This window comes from Capricornis sumatraensis, chromosome 14 (genome assembly GCF_032405125.1).
Source record: "Capricornis sumatraensis isolate serow.1 chromosome 14, serow.2, whole genome shotgun sequence".
In the NCBI taxonomy this organism is placed as follows: Eukaryota; Metazoa; Chordata; class Mammalia; order Artiodactyla; family Bovidae; genus Capricornis; species Capricornis sumatraensis.
In genome coordinates, this window is record NC_091082.1 from 49,102,472 (window position 1) to 49,121,182 (window position 18,711).

The window sequence follows — 18,711 nt, forward strand, 5'->3', positions numbered from 1 at the left end:
CTCTCACCCTATAGAAGGAACAAGCTCACCCCTCCTCAGGGGTGAGCAAGGGAACCTGATGTTAGTTCTCACTCCCCACTGCTGCAGAGGGGGTCCCAATAAAGCCTTGCCTGAAAAAAAAAAGATAACCGAGGCCCCAAAGGTGGACAGGCTTAACTGTCACAGCTGGACCACAAACCTCAGCCTGTAACTCCCGGTCCCTCCTCCACCAGATCGCGCTGCCTCTAGAGACACTCTCCTCTCCACACCGGAATCCTGCCTGACAAGCCCTCTGGGGTGGAGGGAGCCAGGGGGGCCCATGGGGTCCCAGACCAGCCAAGGTCAGGCTCTGGGAGGGAGGTGCCTCAGGTCACAGGATCACAGAGGTCCCTTTTGTTCCCATGCCTGCCCACCCACCCGGGGCCTCACCTCGGGGTTGCTGAACACCTCCCAGAGGTCGTTGTGGAGGTGAGTGGTCTGGTAGCTGTCCAGGGAGAGCAGGTGGCCAAAGGAGTGCCGGTTGGTCAGGAACATGAACACATCCTGGGGAGAAGAGGCTGGATGGAAGAGGGCCTCCCTTCTCCTGCACACCCCACCCCTGCAGTGGGCAAGACTGAGGCCTCCTCTACCCACCATATTTAAATTCACAACCCAGTGTGGGTCACTCCATTTCCCAAGTGCCCAAGGCCTGAGCCAATCAAGGAAGACTTCCTGGAGGACTGAATAGGAGTGAAAGAATGAACGCGCAAAAGAAAAGGATGGAGTTCTGATCCTGGAGTGAGTTGTGGGCACAAGGAAAACATCATCCTGCTGTCACATTAAAAAAAAAAAAAAAACACAAAATAGTATCGGGTGGGGCACAGGGAAACAGTAAGGGCGTCTCTTGGGCACATTACTTGGAGTAAAGGTGGAAAGTTCAGTTTTCTTTAGGTTCTGTTGAAACGTACATAAAAGAGATTGTGTAGGGCTTCCCTGGTGGCTCAGTGGTAAAGCATCCACCTGCCAATGCAGGAGATGTGGGTTCAATCGCTGGTCCGGGAAAATCCCACAGGCCATGGAGCAACGAAGCCTGTGCGCCACAACTATTGAGCCTGTGCTCCAGAGCCCGGGAGCCACAAGAAGAGAAGCCATTGCAATGAGAAGACCAGGCACTGCAGCTAGAGAGTGACCCCTGTTCACTGCACCTAGAGGAAAGCCTGCATCGCAATGAAGACCCAGCACAGCCACAAATAAGTAAACAAAAATTTAAAAAAAGAGAAAGACAGTGTGATAACTGGGTCTACTAAAATGATCCTACAGACCCCGAGGGGCAGCCCTCATACCTGGGCCCCCAAGTGCCCCGACCAGGGCCTGGCAGCCTGTAAGCAGTCCTTCTGGGATCTCAGAAGCCACAGGGCCCATGGGAACAAGGTAACTCGTCTTCCCCATCAACGGGGCCTCTTCTGACTGCCCAGCCCAGCTAACCTGCTGCCGGATATTGGCACAGAAGGCCATGTCGGGGTCCAGCTTGCTGTGGTGGAACAGGTCTGTCTCCTGCAACTCAGCCCGCAGGGCGCTTCCCTTGATCAGGTAGATGTTTGAGATGTAGGGTACATTCCAGACACCCCTAAGGGAGAGAGGGGAAGATGGAGAGTCAAAGGCTGGGGGTCAGGGGTCAGACAAGGGGGAAGTCACAGGCTGGGAGGGCAGGATGGTGCTGATTTGATTCCCCTACTCTGGGCACATGGCCCCAGGATAACTGTCAGGAAGTCCTTCTGGTGTCTGACTGCAGTCTTCCTTGCTTCAGTTCAGCAGGAATTTGAGCACAAGAAGGACAGGAATACTGAGGGAGGAGAGGCCAGGCGGAAGACAGAGGAGGGTGTCCCCCCATCCTGCAGGTACTCACACACGCCGCCCCTGCACGATGTCCACGTAGTCCTCGGAGCGGGCATAGTAGCCATCTGCACTCAGTGCACCCCAGAAGTTCGACCACAGCCTCCCATGGCGGGTCATCAATGGGGTGATAACGTTCCTGGGGAAGGGAGCATCTCAGAGGGAGTCCCTCTGCCCGAGAGGAGACTGGGGCAGGTTCAGGTGTGGGGAAGGGGAGGGAGAGCGCCTTCAACCTGCAAGGACCTCCCTGGAGTAGGGCCTGGGGTGGGGTCTGGCCCATCTGGTGCCAGCTACCTCTGCCCTTCACAGAGCAGCCAGGAAAGGCACAGAGGAGGAGGGGTGGGGGTAGGGGGTGGGACATCTTGGAGCTTGGAACCAGGAGGTAGAGAACATCCTAGACTAAATCAAGGTAGCCAGGACTTCCCTGGCAGTACAGTGGATGAGAAACCCACCTGCCAATGCAGGAGACACAGGTTCGATCCCTGGTCCAGGAAGGTCCCATATGCTGCAGAGCGACTAAGCCTGAGCACCACAACTACTGAGCCTGTGCTCTGGAGCCCACGAGTCACAACTACCGAGGCTGTGGAGTGCAACTACTGAAGCCCATGCGCCTAGAGCCTGTGCTTTGCAACAAGAGAAGCCACTGCAATGAGAAGCCTGTGCACTGCAGAAAGAGTGGCCCTCACTCGCCGCAACTACAGAAAGCCCATGTGCACCAACGAAGACCCAGAACAGTTAAAAATAAATTAATAATATATGTGTGTGTGTATAAAGACAAGATAGCCAGGCTGGGAAAAGCCCAGGGTCACAGGTGAGGCCAATGTGGAGGAGGAGACAGGCAGGGGAGGGGCCCCCACCCCAAGCCCAGACTCAGGTCCAGGGCCATCGTGAGCCCTGGCTCTGCGGGCCTGCCTGCCAGCCAGCTGCGGCCAACCCACAGCCTCACTTGTTCTGCTCGATCAGCAGCTGCAGGGTTCTGGGCTCGGTCAGGGCCACGTCGGCATCCACACTGAAGTAGTAAGTGCAGCCACGGTCCTGCCGGCACAAGTCCCTGTGGGGAGGGAACACAGGGTCATCGGGGTCAGGGTGCTGGTGCCAGCCTTCCCACCACCCAGGATCCCTGCACCTGCAGTCCCCGCCGCTGCCCATGTCTTTCATCACCAGGTACCAGCCAAGGGTCTTTAGGGAGCTCAGGTCAGCCCTGCTGCAGGCTGGCACCAGCCGCCTCGAGGTCCCTCCCGACTCTGAGACCCAACCCCTGGACTACAAAGCTGTCAAGACAAGGCCCAGAGCCTGGCATCTGGCACCCAGTGCCCTGAAAACCTGGGCACTAGGGAAAGCAGGCCACAGACAGGCCCCTACGCTACTCAGTGCTATGGGTAAACCGGCTCTGCCTTTCCAGAGGACAGTCTGGCAACCTACACCAAAAGCTTTAAAAATCTCACACTAAGTAAAATCAGTCAGACAGAAAGACAAATATCATATATCACTTGTATGTGGAATCTAAAAAAATAATACAAACCAACATATTTACAAGACAGAAATAGACTCACAGACATAGAAAATAAATATACAGTTACTAAAGTGGAAAAGGGGGAAGGGGAGAGATAAATTAGGAGTATGGGATTAACAGATACACAATAATATACAAAAAATAAACAACAAGGATCTACTGTCCAGCACAGTAAATAATAGCACCATAGCACCGAGCCGTGTAGGAACCTGCCTGTGGGCCTGCTCTCCCCAGTGCCAAGGTTTTCAGGGCACTGGGTGCCAGATGCCAGAAAGATAATGACATTCAGTACCTTGTAATAACCTTTAATAGAAAAGAATCCGAAGTTGTACACCTGAAACTAGCACAATATTGTAAATCAATAATAGCTAAAATTTTCTTAAAAATCTATGTTCTTTTTGTTTACTGGCGCCAGGCTCAGCAAACTATGGAGCACAGTGCAAATCTAGCTCACTGCCTGGGGTTTTGACCCTTTTCTCTTTTTTTGACTGTGCTAAGCGGCATGCGGGATCTTAGTTCCCTGACCAGGGATCGAACTCATGCCCCTCTGCAGTGGAAGCATGTGGACTACTAAGAGAATCCCCAAGAACTTTTTTCAAATTTACTTTATTGACGTATAGTTGATTCACAATGCTAATTTCTGCTATACAGCCAAGTGATTCAGTTGTACACACATATATATATATACATTTTTTTCATATTCTTTTCCATCATGGTTTATCACAGGATATTGAATATAGTTCCCTGTGCTACACAGTAGGACCTTGTTTTTCCATTCTCTATATAACAGTTTGCATCTGGTAATCCCAAACTCCCAGTCCATCCCTCTCCCACCCTGTGGCAATCACAAATTTGTAAGAACAGTTTCACATTTCTAAATGGGTGGGGAAAACAAAAATCAAAAGAAGTCATGTGAAAATCATGAACTTCAAATTTCAGTGCTGATAAAGGAAATGTTACTGGAGCACAGCCACGCTCATTCATGCTCTAACAGCTGGGCTGAGTGGTCACGGCAGAGCCCTCAAAGCCAATCTACATAGATTTACTAGCTGGGCCTTTATAAGGAGTTTGCCAATCTCAGATCTGCACTTTCTAATTCTTTTATAGTCCACACAAATTAAACTTGTTTATTTCCATGATAAAGGAAATAAATCACAGGCTGTTTCTCCAATTGTCAGCATTTATCTCCTTTGGCCCTCCAGTCCTTCCTCTGTCTCTCCTTTGCTTCCCGAACCCAAATGACAATGCTCAGCCCTCCCCAGGAGCACTGAGGTTGACTCAATGATTTCCCCATTTGAGAGATGAGAACATCGAGGTCAAGGGAGGGGCAGGACTTGCTGGAGACCACATAGCCTTCTGAACCTCTGTCTCCCCGCCTGGGGCTCCTGATAACACGGCCCCTCCGCCACAACCCTCAACTCACGCGCCCATGTTCCTGGCATCTGCGTTGGCCACCCGCACCTCGGGGCCCACCAGTTTCACAGACTGGTACGCGTCGCCATGCTCTGCCAGGAACTGCTCCACCTGAGCCTTGTGGTGCTGCTCCTGGGGGCAAAGGGATGGAGGGTGAGGATGAAGCTCCATCCCCTGGGACCACAGAGTCTTCTGCTGCCCCAGGCTGCTCCCTCTCATTGCTGGCACATCCCCAGCCACCTGCTCGAACTTGCTCCCTGGAACTCTGCCATCATCAGACCTTCGCCTGGAGTGCCCTTCCTGGCCAACCTCTGACTGTGCGTGCATGCTAAGCACTCCAGTTGTGTCCGACTCTTTGTGACCCACCAAACTGCTCTACCCACAGGATACTCCAAGCAAGAATATTGGAGTGGGCTGCCATTTCCTCGATACTCTTGAACCAGAGATCGAACCCACATTTCTTATGTCTCCTGCATTGGCAGGCGGGTTCTTTACCACTAGTGCCACCTGGGAAGCCAGCCTCTGACCATCCTCCCCTGACTAGACTAGGTCTGCTGCTACTGCTAAGTCACTTCTACAGGCCTCTTTAAAGCCTCTGTCACCAGGACACGCCCCTTACCCCACAGGCCCCACATCCAGTCAATGATGACCAGTTCTTCTGGTCGAAGGTATGGCCCAGGGTTCTGCTTTGCTATAAAACACTCCAGGTAATGTTCAAACAGCACTTGGAAAAAGTTTATACCTGGAGCCCCTTGCATGGGGAAAAAGGAAGAGCAGGGTGTTTAAAAACAAACCCAGGGTTCAGAGCGAAGCCTGGATCTGCTCCAGTGAGCTGCATGACCTTGGACAAGTCACTTCACCTGTCTCAGCTTCAGTTTCCTCCCTTGTAAAATGAGAGGGCAATCCTGTCTCCCCATGGGGTCACTGCAAGGAGTTGACAAGTCAGACAAGAGCACACAGTAGGTCCTTAAAGACCATCTGGGACAATTCTCTTTTTCTACACAAAGTCACAATTTATGCATGTAAGGTTTGATGACTCCAGGGAAGCTGGGAGCCTCCCAAGGGCAGGGTCTACATCCTCCCCTGTTTTTAGGAAGGACAGCTGAATGTTTGTGAGACAGACAAACTGAGCTAAGTCGGGGCCCATAGGTCCCTGGAGGTGGGGTGCAGACAGTCAGGGCCGAGAGGTCTCGGAAGAGGGTGACCATAGAGAGGACAGCTAAGACGCTATGGAAGACAAAGAGCCTTGACAGCAGGCAGGACTTAAGAGCATGTTTGGCTTCTCTCAGCCAAAGCTGAGATGTGGGACGTTATCCTGCTGGAATGGAGAGGCTGGCAAGGCAGGGAGCTCAGAATACTTATTCCAGGCCTGGATTCACAAAGTAGCAGGCCTTCAGGTGCCCCTTGACTCCTCAGAATGTATTATACTCAAGGAATGAAAGCCAATTTAACTATCACCAGATCAAATCAGGAAAGACTGGGACTCCCCTGGTGATCCAGTGGTTGACACAGCACTTCCATGGGACACAAGTTTGATCCCTGGTCGGGGAAATAAGATCCCACATGTCCTGCAGCTTGGCCAAAAAAAAAAAGAGGGGAGGAATGAAAGACTGACTGGAGCAGGAAGGGAAATAATGATAACAATGTCAGCTAAGAGCACCTACTATGTGCTTCCTATTCATCAGGCACTTGTCTTCATGCTTCAGAGGTCAACTTGTTTAACCCTTGTAGAATCCCATGTGGCCAGCACTAATAGTATCCCTATTGAATAGACCTAATAGATGAGAAAACTGAAGCCCAGAGAGGTTGAATAAGATGCTCAAGGTCACACAGCTAATATAAGCAGCGATATTGGGGTTCAAATCCAGCCAGTCTGACTCCAGAATCAACCCAGTGATTGGGAATACAGCCTACTGCCCACTTCCATCTGGCTCAGATAACCCTGGCTTGATCACTTCCTCAGAGGTCTCAGGGTGTCTTGCAGGGGTGGACCCTTGACCCAAACCACATGGTGAGCCCACCGAGAGCCTGCTACTCACGTGGTTGTGAATGAAAAGCCTCAACCGTTTTCGGGGGTAGTGGAGGCGCAGGAGCCGCTGGAAGAACAGGGACAGGAACGGGGTGGGCTGTTCGATGAACACGCCGACCAGGACGGTGGGCAGAGCTTCATCCTGCAGGGAGAGAGGGCGGCACAAGAGTCCAGCCATGTCCAGCCATGGAGCGGCTGCTGAGCCCTGAGGATGGCCAGAGGGACTAGCAGTCAGAGGCTCTGCAGGACTTAGCAGGAAAGGGGCCTGGGCAGGAGCTCCAAGCAGGGTGTGCAGGGGGCAGGGGATGGGACCAGCAGGGATGCAGCGGGAGGCTGTCCCTGCAGGGGACAGGTGCAGTGTGAGTCCAGACTCCAGCCAGGACGGGTTGACGGCACACTGTCAGAGAGCCTGGCTGGCATGAGGTCTGAGATGGGCCATGAATGAGGAGTAAGGTTCATGGGATGGGGAGAGGGCTACAAAGGCGCCTGAAGGACCAGGCAGAAGAAACCAGAACTTAGGCTTCCCAGAAAGCCAGAGCCATGTGCAATCTGAGAAGGCTTCCAGGAGGAGGTGCCTGGGTGAGGGCGAGGAGGGAGGTGACCGCTTTACGGCCCACCAGAGATGCAAGAGTCTCTTCCAGAACCCCTCCCCATCGCCCACCCAAGGACAGAGCCCCGAGGCCCAGCAGCCTCACCCCAATGCCCTTGAGGCTGCGCAGGCCCTCGTCACACACGGCGCACCCCGTCTCGAAGGTCCAGAAGCGCGGGATGTAGTTGCCCAAGTAGTTCAGCTGCAGCTGTCAGGAGATGAGGGATATGAGTGAAACCAGACCAGCCCCACTCCTGCCCCAGCCACCACCAAGGAGGGGGACCTGCACCCCAGCCCTCTGCCATCCCAAAGAGGGCAAGAATGTGGCTTTGTTGAGGGCGGGTCTTGGAGAGTATATCTGCCCTTGGAGATGACCAAACCTGCTCTGAGGGGGGCGGAGGGAGGACACAGACTCTGGTGCTGCTTCATCTGTGACCGCCTGTGTGTGCTAAGTCGCTTCAGTCGTGTCCGACTCTGCAACCCCATGGACTGTAGCCTGCCAGGCTCCTCTGTCCATGGGATTCTCCAGGCAACAATACTGGAGTGGGTTGCCATGCCCTGCCTCCAGGGGATCGTCCCAACCCAGGGACTGAACCTGCCGCGTCTCTTACGTCTTCTGCATTGGCAGACAGGTTCTTTACCACTAGCGCCACCTGGAAAGCCCTGTGGACCTCCTGGGAGTGTGTAAAATGCAGACTCCTGGCCCCCACCCCCCGCAGACATTTCAAAATTGCAGTTCTTGTGTGGGTGGAGCTAGTGGTAAAGAGTCCACCTGCCAATGCAGGAGACACAAGAGACGTGGGTTCAATCCCTGGGGGTTGGGAAGATCCCCTGGAGGAGGGCATTGCAACCCACTCTGGTATTTTTTCCTGGAAAATCCCATGGACAGAGAAGCCTGGCAGGATACAGCCCATGGGGCCACAATGAGTGGGACACAACTGAGCAACTGCGCACACATGCACTTGGGTGGCATCAGGAAATCTGCATTTAAACACACTCCCCTTCCCCTCCCGTCCACCTGATTCTGAAGGAGTGGTTGAGGACCACACTCCTAGAAACCAGTTGTGATCCAGGGACCTGTCCCTCAAGGGCCAGGGGAGGCTGGCCTGCACCCCTGCCCCTCCTGCAGCTCTGGGAGAACAGGGAACATTCTGTCCTGTTCAGGGCTGGCGAGGCCTCACGCCCTGGTGCAAACATGCAATGTTTGTTGAATGTAGGAACAAGCCTGCCCTGGGGTGGCAGAGTACAGATGACTCAAGGCAGCCCCGCCTAGGCCTGGATGGGGACAGTGCCTCCTCTGTGGTCCAGCAGAGACAGACAGGGCATCACTGACCATCCCGGTACGGAGAGGCAGCACCATCCTGAACTCAGATGTTAGGACAGAGGCAGTGAGCATGTCCCAGGTAGGTGGCCCCAAACCCAAGGGGAAGCTTTGCGGTCACAGTGAGAGCACAACCCCGGATTCTGGATCTCTCCCCCCACGACTCTCTCCTGGGGCTGGGGTCCTTCCCTACCTTGGTGGGCCCGTTGCCATGAATCAGGACCGGGAGGGTGTCGTAGGCCAGGTTCCTTGCTCTCACTTGGCCCATTTCAAACTTGAGCACGACCTCATCTGTGGGTCAGAAAACAGAGACCTGTCCAGCAACAGGGCCAGAGGCCAAGTTCTGGGCTCTGACCCAGACAGTCTGCACATAAGACAGCAGGTAGGACTGCTCTGTCTGACAGTTATAAAATGCAGACGGGCTTTTTCCCAGAGGCCTGAGAAGACGCTTGGCAGGGAGGCCTTTTGTGGTGAGTGATCATGTGAGGGGAGCCCCTCTGTGCAAGCCCCTGACCCGCCCAAGAAGAGGTCTGGACCCAGTTTCTTAACCCAGGCTCATGAACTCCCAGAACCCACAGACCAAAGGGTGTGATGTCTCTGCACATCGCTTGGATGGGACCCAGAGGTCTTCTCAGACTTTCAAAGGGGTCCATTTACCCCATTAAATCACCAATCAACGATCTGGTCCAATTTCTCTTTTCTAAGGATGGGAAAACAGATGCCCAAGGGTGTGTGTATGTGTCTTGCCTGAGATCATCCAGCAAAATAGTGGCTAAGCAACATCATCACCAGCCACTGACTTGGGACCAGGCCACAAGCATTTGTGGTTTCAAGGGTTAAATGGCCTCTCTGCTTCCTATGTCATCCATCAACTCCCTGCCCCCAGCTCAGGAAGTCTTCACTTGGGAGGTGGGAGAGCAGGGGAAGGAGGTGATGTAGGCTCACCTCGAAAGACCAGGGACACAGGGCAGGGATGGGGTACCCACTGAGTGCATCACCCAGCTCCTCCCAGTCTGAACCCTGGTGTCCCGCAGGCTCTCTGGACTGACCTCCTGGCCCTCCTTTCTTCATCCCCAAAGAGACACAGCTCTGCCCCCAGAGAACATCCAGGTGGTCTCTGGGGACCTGGGGATGAGATAGGCAAAACCCCAGCACAACAGCTGAGAGGAACCTCCTTGGCTGGAATCCTCATCTCCTTACCACTCCTCTCAGGATCCCCCACCCTGTCGGGGCTGCTCACCCAAGGCTCCATCCAAATTCTGGAAGATTCGGCAACGGTGGTCCAGGGTGATATTGATCTGCTCCTGTAGGAAAGAGGGCATTGGACTGCACCAGGAACAAGCCGTGGCAGTGGACAGGGCTCCATCACCCAGTGTGGGGAGCCAGCCCTCCCACTTCTGCCACTTCCTCTCCCTCCATCCACTTTGCCCTGTCACAGCAGGGCAGCTGGGAGCCCTGGGAAGGCCGGTCAGTGGCCAAGCCCCTGGGATTTACTGCTCTAGCACCTTTATTCACAGAGAACTAGGGGCTCTCTGAACTGGAAGGAATCTAAGGGGACATCTGGTTCAACAACAGCCGTTGTGATAACAGATGCTGGTTTAGCATTTAACTGTGTGCCAATCACTAATTTGAGTATTACATGCACACTCATTTAATCCACAGCACATCCTTGTGAGAAAGTATCACCATCATTGCATTTCACAGATTTAAAAACAAGGCAGAGAGAGGTTGGATAACTTGCTCAAGGTCAATGGGCAGCCTGGCCCTGAGGTCCATGTTCACTACATAACGCTACCTCTTGCAGATGCGACTATGTCTCAAGGAGCCCTAGGTCAGGCCAAGTGACACTCTAGGCTCAGCCTTCGTCCCACAGAGAGCAGCTCTATGGTTTTAGACCACAGGCTTCTACGAGCAATGTCACTGGAGGCAGAGGGGAAGGAGAAGGAAAGACTGAGCCAACAGGTCAAGTTCATAGTTTCCACTGCACAAGTCCAACTGCTTCACCTCATTTCATGGATGATAAAAATCGAGGCCCAGAGAGGGAAAGTGACCTACCCTTTGTCACGCAACACAGCGTAAATAGGGGTTGAGGGGGTGTGCAGGGCAGAATTCAGGAATACTGACCCTCACCCCAAGAGTTCCCTAACTTTCTGCCCAGAGGACACTGGCTGGCTTAGGGGCCACACCTGCTCAGTCCTACCACCTCCACTCCCCTCAAGGATCCCTGCCTTGAGACAGGCTCAGAGGCCTGGCTTGTGAGGCCCGGGTCCAGTCAAGATCTCATCAGTCCCTTAGAACTCCTCCAAGTTGGGTGGGCCAGGGGCAGCTCAGGCGGTCAGTTCCTTTCATAACCATCCTCACCACCTGACACGAGGCTGTAAATTCCTCCTCTCCCCGGTTTGAAGGTTCAGGAGGGCAGAAACGCCAACTGTCTTGTTCATTACCTACACCTGACAGTGTCTCACACACAACTCAGTAAATATCTGCTGGGGCTTCCCTGGTAGCTCAGTGGTTAAGAATCTGCCTACCAATGTAGGAGACACAGGTTCGATCCCTGATCCAGGAAGATCCCACATGCCGCGGGGCAAGTAAGCCAATGCACCACAACTATCGAGCCTGTGCTCTAGAGCCCGGGAGCTGCAACCACTGAGCCCACTTGCCGCAACTACTGAAGCCTGAGTGCCCTTGAGCCCAGACTCTGCAAGAAGAAAAGCCACTGCAAGGAGAAGCCTGAGCACCATAACTGGAGATTGGCCCCCATTCTCTGCAACTAGAGAAAAGCTGGTCCAGCAACAAAGACTCAGGACAGCCAAAAATAAAAAAGTAAATACTATAAATTTTTTTTAAATACCTGCTGAATAAATGAGTGAATCGAAGAATAGGTAAGTGGGATGTCAATGCCCAACCCAGGGGGTCAGGTCTGGGGGGCAGGGGCTGCTCCCAGTGCAGCCCAGTCTGGGGGATCCAGTGTCAAGATCTCGCAGTACTACCCACTGCCACTTACCCTCTTCTCTGGGTCCAAGAAGATCTTGGTGTAAAAGAGCTGATCGCTGTCGCTGTCCTGGCCTTCCCACTCTGCCACCAGTTTGCTGAGGTTGGGGGCATAACCGATGAAGCCTGGGGATGGGGGACATATAGACAGACACTCAGCTTCTGGCCTCTGAGTCAGGGGCCTCCTCCCAGCCTTCCCTCTCACCCACCTTTCACTTCTTTATTCATAAGCCCTGCCTCCTCTCAGAAGCCCTCTTGGATTGAGGAGAGGTGCTGTCTATAGGCTGCAAACAGCCTATCTGTTAATGCCACTTGGTGACAAGTTCCCACTGAGCCCAGAGAGAAAAATCACTGTTGTCCATTAAGCTGCACCAGCTCAGGTCCTGGGCAGCACACAGGTGGGGAATGAATGAGTTAGACTGAAGCCCAGGAGTACAGGGCTGGTGGGGCATAGGTTTGGAGCCCCTTTTCGACAGTTATCCAGGAAACTTGACCCAGAGAAGGGCAGAGGCTGAGCCGAGGTCACACAGTGCAGGAGGGGATAGAGGGGAAAACCCACATAGCTCCTTAGCTACTGTGCAGACTGGTGGGAGGGGAAGAGAAAAAGAAGGTGGGCAGCCAGGAAAGGGTCCTACTCCCGAGGACACCTCTATCCCTGGGCCAGGGCCAGGCCATCTGGGCTGTGCTAACTATCTCAGCCAATAGGGAAACAAGGTTGCTGGCGCGGATTCCCCCTTTGTGGCTGGACAGGGGAATCCAGAATAAAATATGGGTTTTATTCTCCGTGCAAGGGGAAGTCACTGAGCAATATGTGTGGACTCGCATCTGTGCTGAGAATGGACTGGAAGGGGAGAGGCTAGAGGCTGGCAGAGCAGTCAGGAGACTACTGCCCATGCCAGCAGCCCGGAGAGGCGGTGGCCAGGGGTGTGGACATGAGAGGGCAGACTCCAGAGATCTCTCGGAGTGGGAGTGGTGTGACCCACTGAAGGTAAGGTGGGTGAGGGGAGGGAGGAATTGGGGGTGACTCCCTGTTTTGTCCTGTGCAGATCAGGGGGGCTATTGAATGAGATAAGCAAGACTGCAGTGGAGCTGATTTAAAGGTTAAAAACTCAGGAGTTCTTCCAAGGACACACTGCATTCAGCAGCTTGCGATAGCCATGTGGGATGTCGAGCCAAGGGGTCCTCCCCAAGGCAGCGGATGGACCTCTCTGGAGCCTGCCCCATCTGCCACATACTGTGCACCCGGGGTCCTCACCTCCAGAGCCCAGGAACCTCTTGCCATCGGACACCACCGGGTACTTGGCCTCCAGCCTGCGGTCCGGGTAGATGAGCTCCTCGGCCGAGAAAACCACCTGGCTCCTGGCCTGCCGGAACTTCTTCAGGAGCTCTCGGGGCCCCGAGGCAAACACCACATCGTAGCTGCAGCCAGAGCCGGGAGAAGATGAAGCAGGGTGGGGAGGAGACGGGGTTGGTGGGGGAGCAGGGGCTCAGGAGGGCACAGGCAGGAGGAGCCCAGGCTTCCCTGGTGGCTCAGATGGTAAAGAATCTGCCTGCAGTGCAGGAGTCCCAGGTTCGATCCCTGGGTCAGGAAGATCCCCTGGAGAAGGGAATGGCTACCCACTCCAGTATCTTTGCCTGGAAAATCCCATGGACAGAGGAGCCTGGTGGGCTACAGGCCACGGGGTTGCAAAGAGTCGAACACGACTGAGTGTCTAACACTTTCCTCCTCCCACGCCTGCCCTGGGCCACATCTAGTAAATAGATCAGCTCTGTTACCTTTGACCCTGCCCATTAAGTTTCCACCCCCTCCCTGGGCAGAGACATGGTCCCCATAATCTGTGACCATTTCACACTCAAAGCACAGCTCAGTGGGCTTCCCTGGTGGCTCAGTGGGAAGGAATCCACCTGCCAATGCAGGAGACACAGGTTCAATCCCTGGTCCGGGAAGATCCCACATGCCACAGAGCAACTAAGTCCACGTGCCACAACTATTGAGCCTGTGCTCTAGAGCCCAGGAGCCGAAACTCCTGAGCCCAAAGAGAAAACTGAGCCCCGTACACCACAACTACTGAAGCCCGAGAGCCCTAGAGCCTGTGCTCAGCAACAAGAGAAGCCACCGTAATGAGAAGCCCCGTGAAATGCAACTAGGGAGCAGCCCTGGCTCACCACAACTAGAGAAAAGCCTGCAAACAGCAATGAAGACCCAGTGCAACCAAAAACAAATATATAAATTATATGCATTAAAAGAAGCATAGCTCACCATACCTGGGCAGGTCCCCCCACCCGTCTTTCCACCAAGAGTGGAAATGGGTCTTTTCTGGGGCGCATAGACCCCTTAGATCTGCAGGCAATCCTAGCTACAGTAATCCCCACCTCATCCCTGATGTCCCGGCAGGGCCTCATTCTAGAATATTCTTCTACCTCTCAGCTGCCTACCTGTCTGTGAAGAGAATGACCAGGTTCTCCTTGTCGGCGTGCTTCTCCAGGGCTTTCTTCAGCAGCCGGACCTTCAGCCCTCCGCCTGCTGACATCGCCTCCCCAGGCCAGTCCTCCCCCAGCCCCAGCGCCTGCAGAGACAGGCCCCTTAACATGGGCTTTTGCTAAAGAGAAACTTGGCCAGCTCAATTTCCAGCCCCACCTGGGCATCTGATAGACAGAGCATCTTGACTTCTACCTGTCCAGCACCTCCCCTTGGCTGTCTCTGCCCCCACCCAGGGAGCCCCTTACCTGGATCTTGTAGTTGAAGAACTGAGCTGAGCGCTTAAAGCGTCGGAACCCCTCAGTCTCCTTCGTGGCCACGGTGAGGACCAAAAGGTTGTCTAGGGACAGAGAAGGGAACAGGATGAAGAGAGGTGACGTCAGGAGTGGGTAACTTTGCCTAAAGGGATGTGTCAAATCCCACAGGATGTATCTTCACGTCAACCCATCACAGACAAGGGCCCAGGGCCCAGGGAGGAAGGGGCATGCCTAACACCACTCGGCAAGTTAATGTCAGGGCTGAGACGTGACCTGGGTCTCCGTCCATCTGGAACTGACCAACATGGCATGAAGCGCCCAGAGCAGAGGCGTCTGCACCTCGCATTGTGGGACTGGGTCTCTGGATTTAGGGGCAGAGGCAAGGATTCGCTCTGAATGTTGAACACTAGGAGGACCTCTCTGGCCAATGTCAGACATCAGCCTGGGAGGAACCTCCACTCTCCATGCCTGCACTCAGGGCAGACACTGCTGATTGATCTCAACACATTTTTGTGTTGAGCCTCACTTGGCCTTGGATTCTCCCAACACTGTGAGAACCAAGAAGAGTTGGCCTGCAGTAGACATTCACTTGAAATCCTGGCCTTTGGCCAAGTGGCTATGCTACCTTTAAAAAAAAAAAAATTCTAAAAATTTTGTATTATAGTATAACCAATTATCCTGGAATAGGAAATGGCACCCCATTCCAGTATTCTTGCCTGGAAAATTCCATGGGCAGAGGAGCCTGGCAAGCTACAGGCCATAGAGCCGCAAAAAGTCAGGCGTGACTGAGCACATAATTGATTAACAATGTTGTGATAGTTTCTGGTGGACAGCAAAGGGACTCAGCCATACATATCCATTCTCCCCCAGGCTGCCACAGAACACTGGACAGAGTTCCCTGTGCTGTACAGTGGGTCCTTGTTTGTTATCCGTTTTAAATAGAGCAGTGGGTATACGTCCATCCCAAACTCCCTATCCCTTCCTCCCATCCTTACCCCCAGCAACTGTAAGTTCTTCTCTAAGTCTGTGAGTCTCTTTCTGAAGTAAGTCGGATGGAGAAGGAAAAATATTCTATGGCATTCCTTATATGGGGAATCTAAAAAGTGATATAAATGAGCTTACTTATGCTACCTTTTTAACAAGGAACCACTCTGGACTCTGCAGGGTGGCTTTCTCTCTACAACAGCACCTGCTGGAAACACCAACATGCCGTCTCTGGGATCCCTGGACAAACCATTCCCAGATCATACTTTGAGACTGCATTCTCTGGGAAGTAAAGGCTCTGGGAGTTCCCTGGTGTACTAGTGGTTACGAGTCTGGGCCTTCACTGCTGAGGCCCAGGTTGAATCTCTGGTTGGGAAAAAAAAAAAACCAACTCTGTAGCTGGCTTGGATAGGCTCCTGGCTCTTTTCCTTACCAACTGTGTGACCCTGGGCAAGTCCTTAACCTTCTGAGCTGCAGTTTCCCCCTTGTAAAACAGGGGTAAGAACAGTACCTGCTTCCCCGGGCTGCTAGACTAATTAAATGAGATCAGGCTCTGGTGGTTCAGACAGTAAAGAATCCACCTACAATACAGGAGACCTGGGTTCAATCCCTGGATTGCAAAGATCCCCTGGAGAAGGGAATGGCTACCCACTCCAGTATTCTTGACTGGAGAATTCTTCATGGACGGAGGAGCCTGGCGGGCCACAGTCCATGGGGACCCAGAGTCAGACATGACTGCGTGACCAACGCTTTCACTTTTTTCACTTTCTGTGCTCAGTCATGAGGACTTTTTTCACTTTCACACGCTCAGTCGTGTCTGACTCTTTGCGACCCCATGGACTGCAGCCTAGGCCCCTCTGTCCATAGGGATTCTCCAGGCAAGAATACTAGAGTGGGTTACCATGCCCTCTTCCAGGGGATCTTTCCACCCCAGGGATCAAACCCAGGTCTCCCGCATTGAAGGTGGATTCTTTACCGTCTGAGCCACCAGGGAAGCCCATTTCACTTCCAGGCCTGGAAAATCCTTGTTGAAATGCTGGCACACACTAAGAGCTATTCTTGGTGCTGATCACTGAGAGGCAAACGCCTTGCCCTAGCATTCAGGGCCCCTGCCCACTGGCCTTTGACATCCTCATTCCCTCCACCAAGCAGGCCCTGCTCCTCACCTTGCTGGGCACCTCCCTCCTGCCAGGGCTTTCTCTCTCTGCCCTTTGTCTAACCTTCCTCCCGGTCTCAGGGCCATTGACACTTCTTCCTACCTCCACCTCTGTGAAGCCTTCTTGGATTTCTCTTGACCTCTCTCCTGCCCTCAGAGGCAGGCCTCCATCATTTGCAGCACTCATCATTGATTCACTGGGTGAGTCTTGTTTCTCTGGGGTCCAGGACTTAGCACTTCTATGGCCACTCCAAGTGGCCAGGCCAGCACAGGTAGGTCAGGCCCTCCCACTCTGACCTCCCCAAGAAGCCAGGAGGAGCCTGGGCTAAAAGAACAAAGGGGCAAAGCCGGCTGAGCCCCCTGCTCTGGGACCAGGTTGCTGGTCCCAGAGCAGGGGGTTGGCGCCAGGCAGCCTGGCCAAGATTGGCAAGAATCCACTGAGGGTGGATCCAGAGACCTGGGGCCGAAACGGGTGGATTCACTAGGCAGGTGTGGAGAGGGGAGGCCTCACCACCTGATCCTGGGGTCCAGGGAAGAGGGGTATGGCTCACACTCAGGTGAAGGACTCCCCTCAACTCCTGTCTGGATGGTTAATTCTGCCCCCAGGCAAGGAGAGCCAAAGCCTCAGCTCTGAGGCCTTCTGGTCGACAGCAGGGACTGCTGGGGACAGGAAGAGTGTCACATTTCATAGATGGAAAAAGCCAGTGTGTGCATCTATGTGAGATGCTGGATTCTCTACTGGCAAGGGCTCCTGAAGTCAGGCGGCAGGAGGCGGGGCCGGGGGAAGACTCAGACACAGTAACCTGCCCAAGGCAGCACGATGATGTGGACGCAGACATCTGGCTCTAAAGGCCCCTCTCTTAACTCTGCATGCCCTGCTCAGGCCTGGATTGTGGCCAGGCGTCTGTCTCCATCTAAAGAGACGGTCCAGCCAGGCCCTCCCCGTATGCCCCCTTTCACCTGCCCAGCCTGTCTCTGCTCAGTTTTCCTCGTCAGGGTCTTGCAAGGGGACCTTACAAATCCTATATTCCTTGGGCAACACAATGTCCACTCTCCTGGCCACAATCGCCCAGTACAGGAGGTCCCAAACCTGCCTGCATAGTAGCATCACAAAGGAGGTTGTGAAATCCACACTCCTGGGTCCCAGGACCAGCAATCTGAGATGGAGCCAGGAGGCTGGATTGGATTCTTCCTCCACTTCCCTGGTGATTTCTGATGTCAGCCACGTTTAGAAACCTCTGGTCCCACCCATCCCCTGGTCTTCTGACTCTAGGCTCCAATGTAGGGCCTGGGAGGCTAATGTTGTTCAGTCGCTCAGTCGTGTCCGACTCTCTGTGACCACATGGACTGCAGCATGCCAGGATTCTCTCTCCTTTACCATTTCCCAGAGTTTGCTCAAACTCTTGTCCATTGAATCAGTGATGCCATCCAACCATCTCATCCTCTGTCGTCCCCTTCTCCTCTTGCCTTCAATCTTTCCCAGCATCAAGGTCTTTTCTAATGAGTCAGCTCTTCACATCAGGTAGCCAAGTATAGGAGTTTTAGCCTCAGCATCAGTCCTTCCAATGAATATTTAGGGTTGATTTCCTTTAGGATTGACTGGATAGGACCACCCATCCCCTGGTCCTCTGACTCTAGGCTCCCGTGCAGGGGCTTGGGAGGTGGTTCACAGCAAGAGAACTCAAGGCAGGCTCCTGCCCTAAGGGACCCTGGCACCAGCTCTCAACATCCCCATGAAACTGCCTTGATGAATCCAACCGGCACCCTATTCTTTTGTCCTGCCTGCAAAACTCGCTCCTTCCCCAGACCACCTCCAGGAAGCCCTCCTCAGTCTCATCCCCTTATCCATCAGTCCTCAGCTGGAGCAGTCTCAGTGTGCCCAGCAAGTGCAGTACCAGTACAAACCTGCTCGTCCTCCGTTTGTCATGCTGAGCCCAATGTGTCTATTTCCTTGGTGCCCCACCCACTCCCCAAGGCTGGGACTGAGTGTGACTTGGGCCTGATGTGCAGAGTGGGGCCTTCGGAGCCCTGTGGGGAGTGACTAGTAGGCACTAGCACCAGCTGAGCCTTGACTCGATGCCATGCACTGCCTGAGGCGTGTGACGTCTGTTATCAAACTTAACCATCA

The 18,711-nt window shown here is 53.8% G+C and overlaps 1 protein-coding gene across 1 annotated transcript in view; it reads right to left on the bottom strand.

Moving 5' to 3' along the window:
* PLOD1 (procollagen-lysine,2-oxoglutarate 5-dioxygenase 1) overlaps positions 1 to 18,711 on the bottom strand; it is a 29,543-nt gene that overhangs the window by 6,404 nt on the left and 4,428 nt on the right. Inside the window, exons 2-14 of the mRNA XM_068985618.1 lie at positions 14,435 to 14,526; positions 14,144 to 14,274; positions 12,963 to 13,126; positions 11,721 to 11,833; positions 9,957 to 10,020; positions 8,910 to 9,007; positions 7,502 to 7,603; positions 6,817 to 6,948; positions 4,788 to 4,909; positions 2,798 to 2,902; positions 1,865 to 1,990; positions 1,444 to 1,585; positions 409 to 522 (exon numbers count right to left, since the gene is read on the bottom strand). Of these exons, the coding sequence (XP_068841719.1) occupies positions 409 to 522; positions 1,444 to 1,585; positions 1,865 to 1,990; positions 2,798 to 2,902; positions 4,788 to 4,909; positions 6,817 to 6,948; positions 7,502 to 7,603; positions 8,910 to 9,007; positions 9,957 to 10,020; positions 11,721 to 11,833; positions 12,963 to 13,126; positions 14,144 to 14,274; positions 14,435 to 14,526 (1,505 nt within the window). The remainder of the gene's footprint in view (positions 1 to 408; positions 523 to 1,443; positions 1,586 to 1,864; positions 1,991 to 2,797; positions 2,903 to 4,787; positions 4,910 to 6,816; positions 6,949 to 7,501; positions 7,604 to 8,909; positions 9,008 to 9,956; positions 10,021 to 11,720; positions 11,834 to 12,962; positions 13,127 to 14,143; positions 14,275 to 14,434; positions 14,527 to 18,711) is intronic.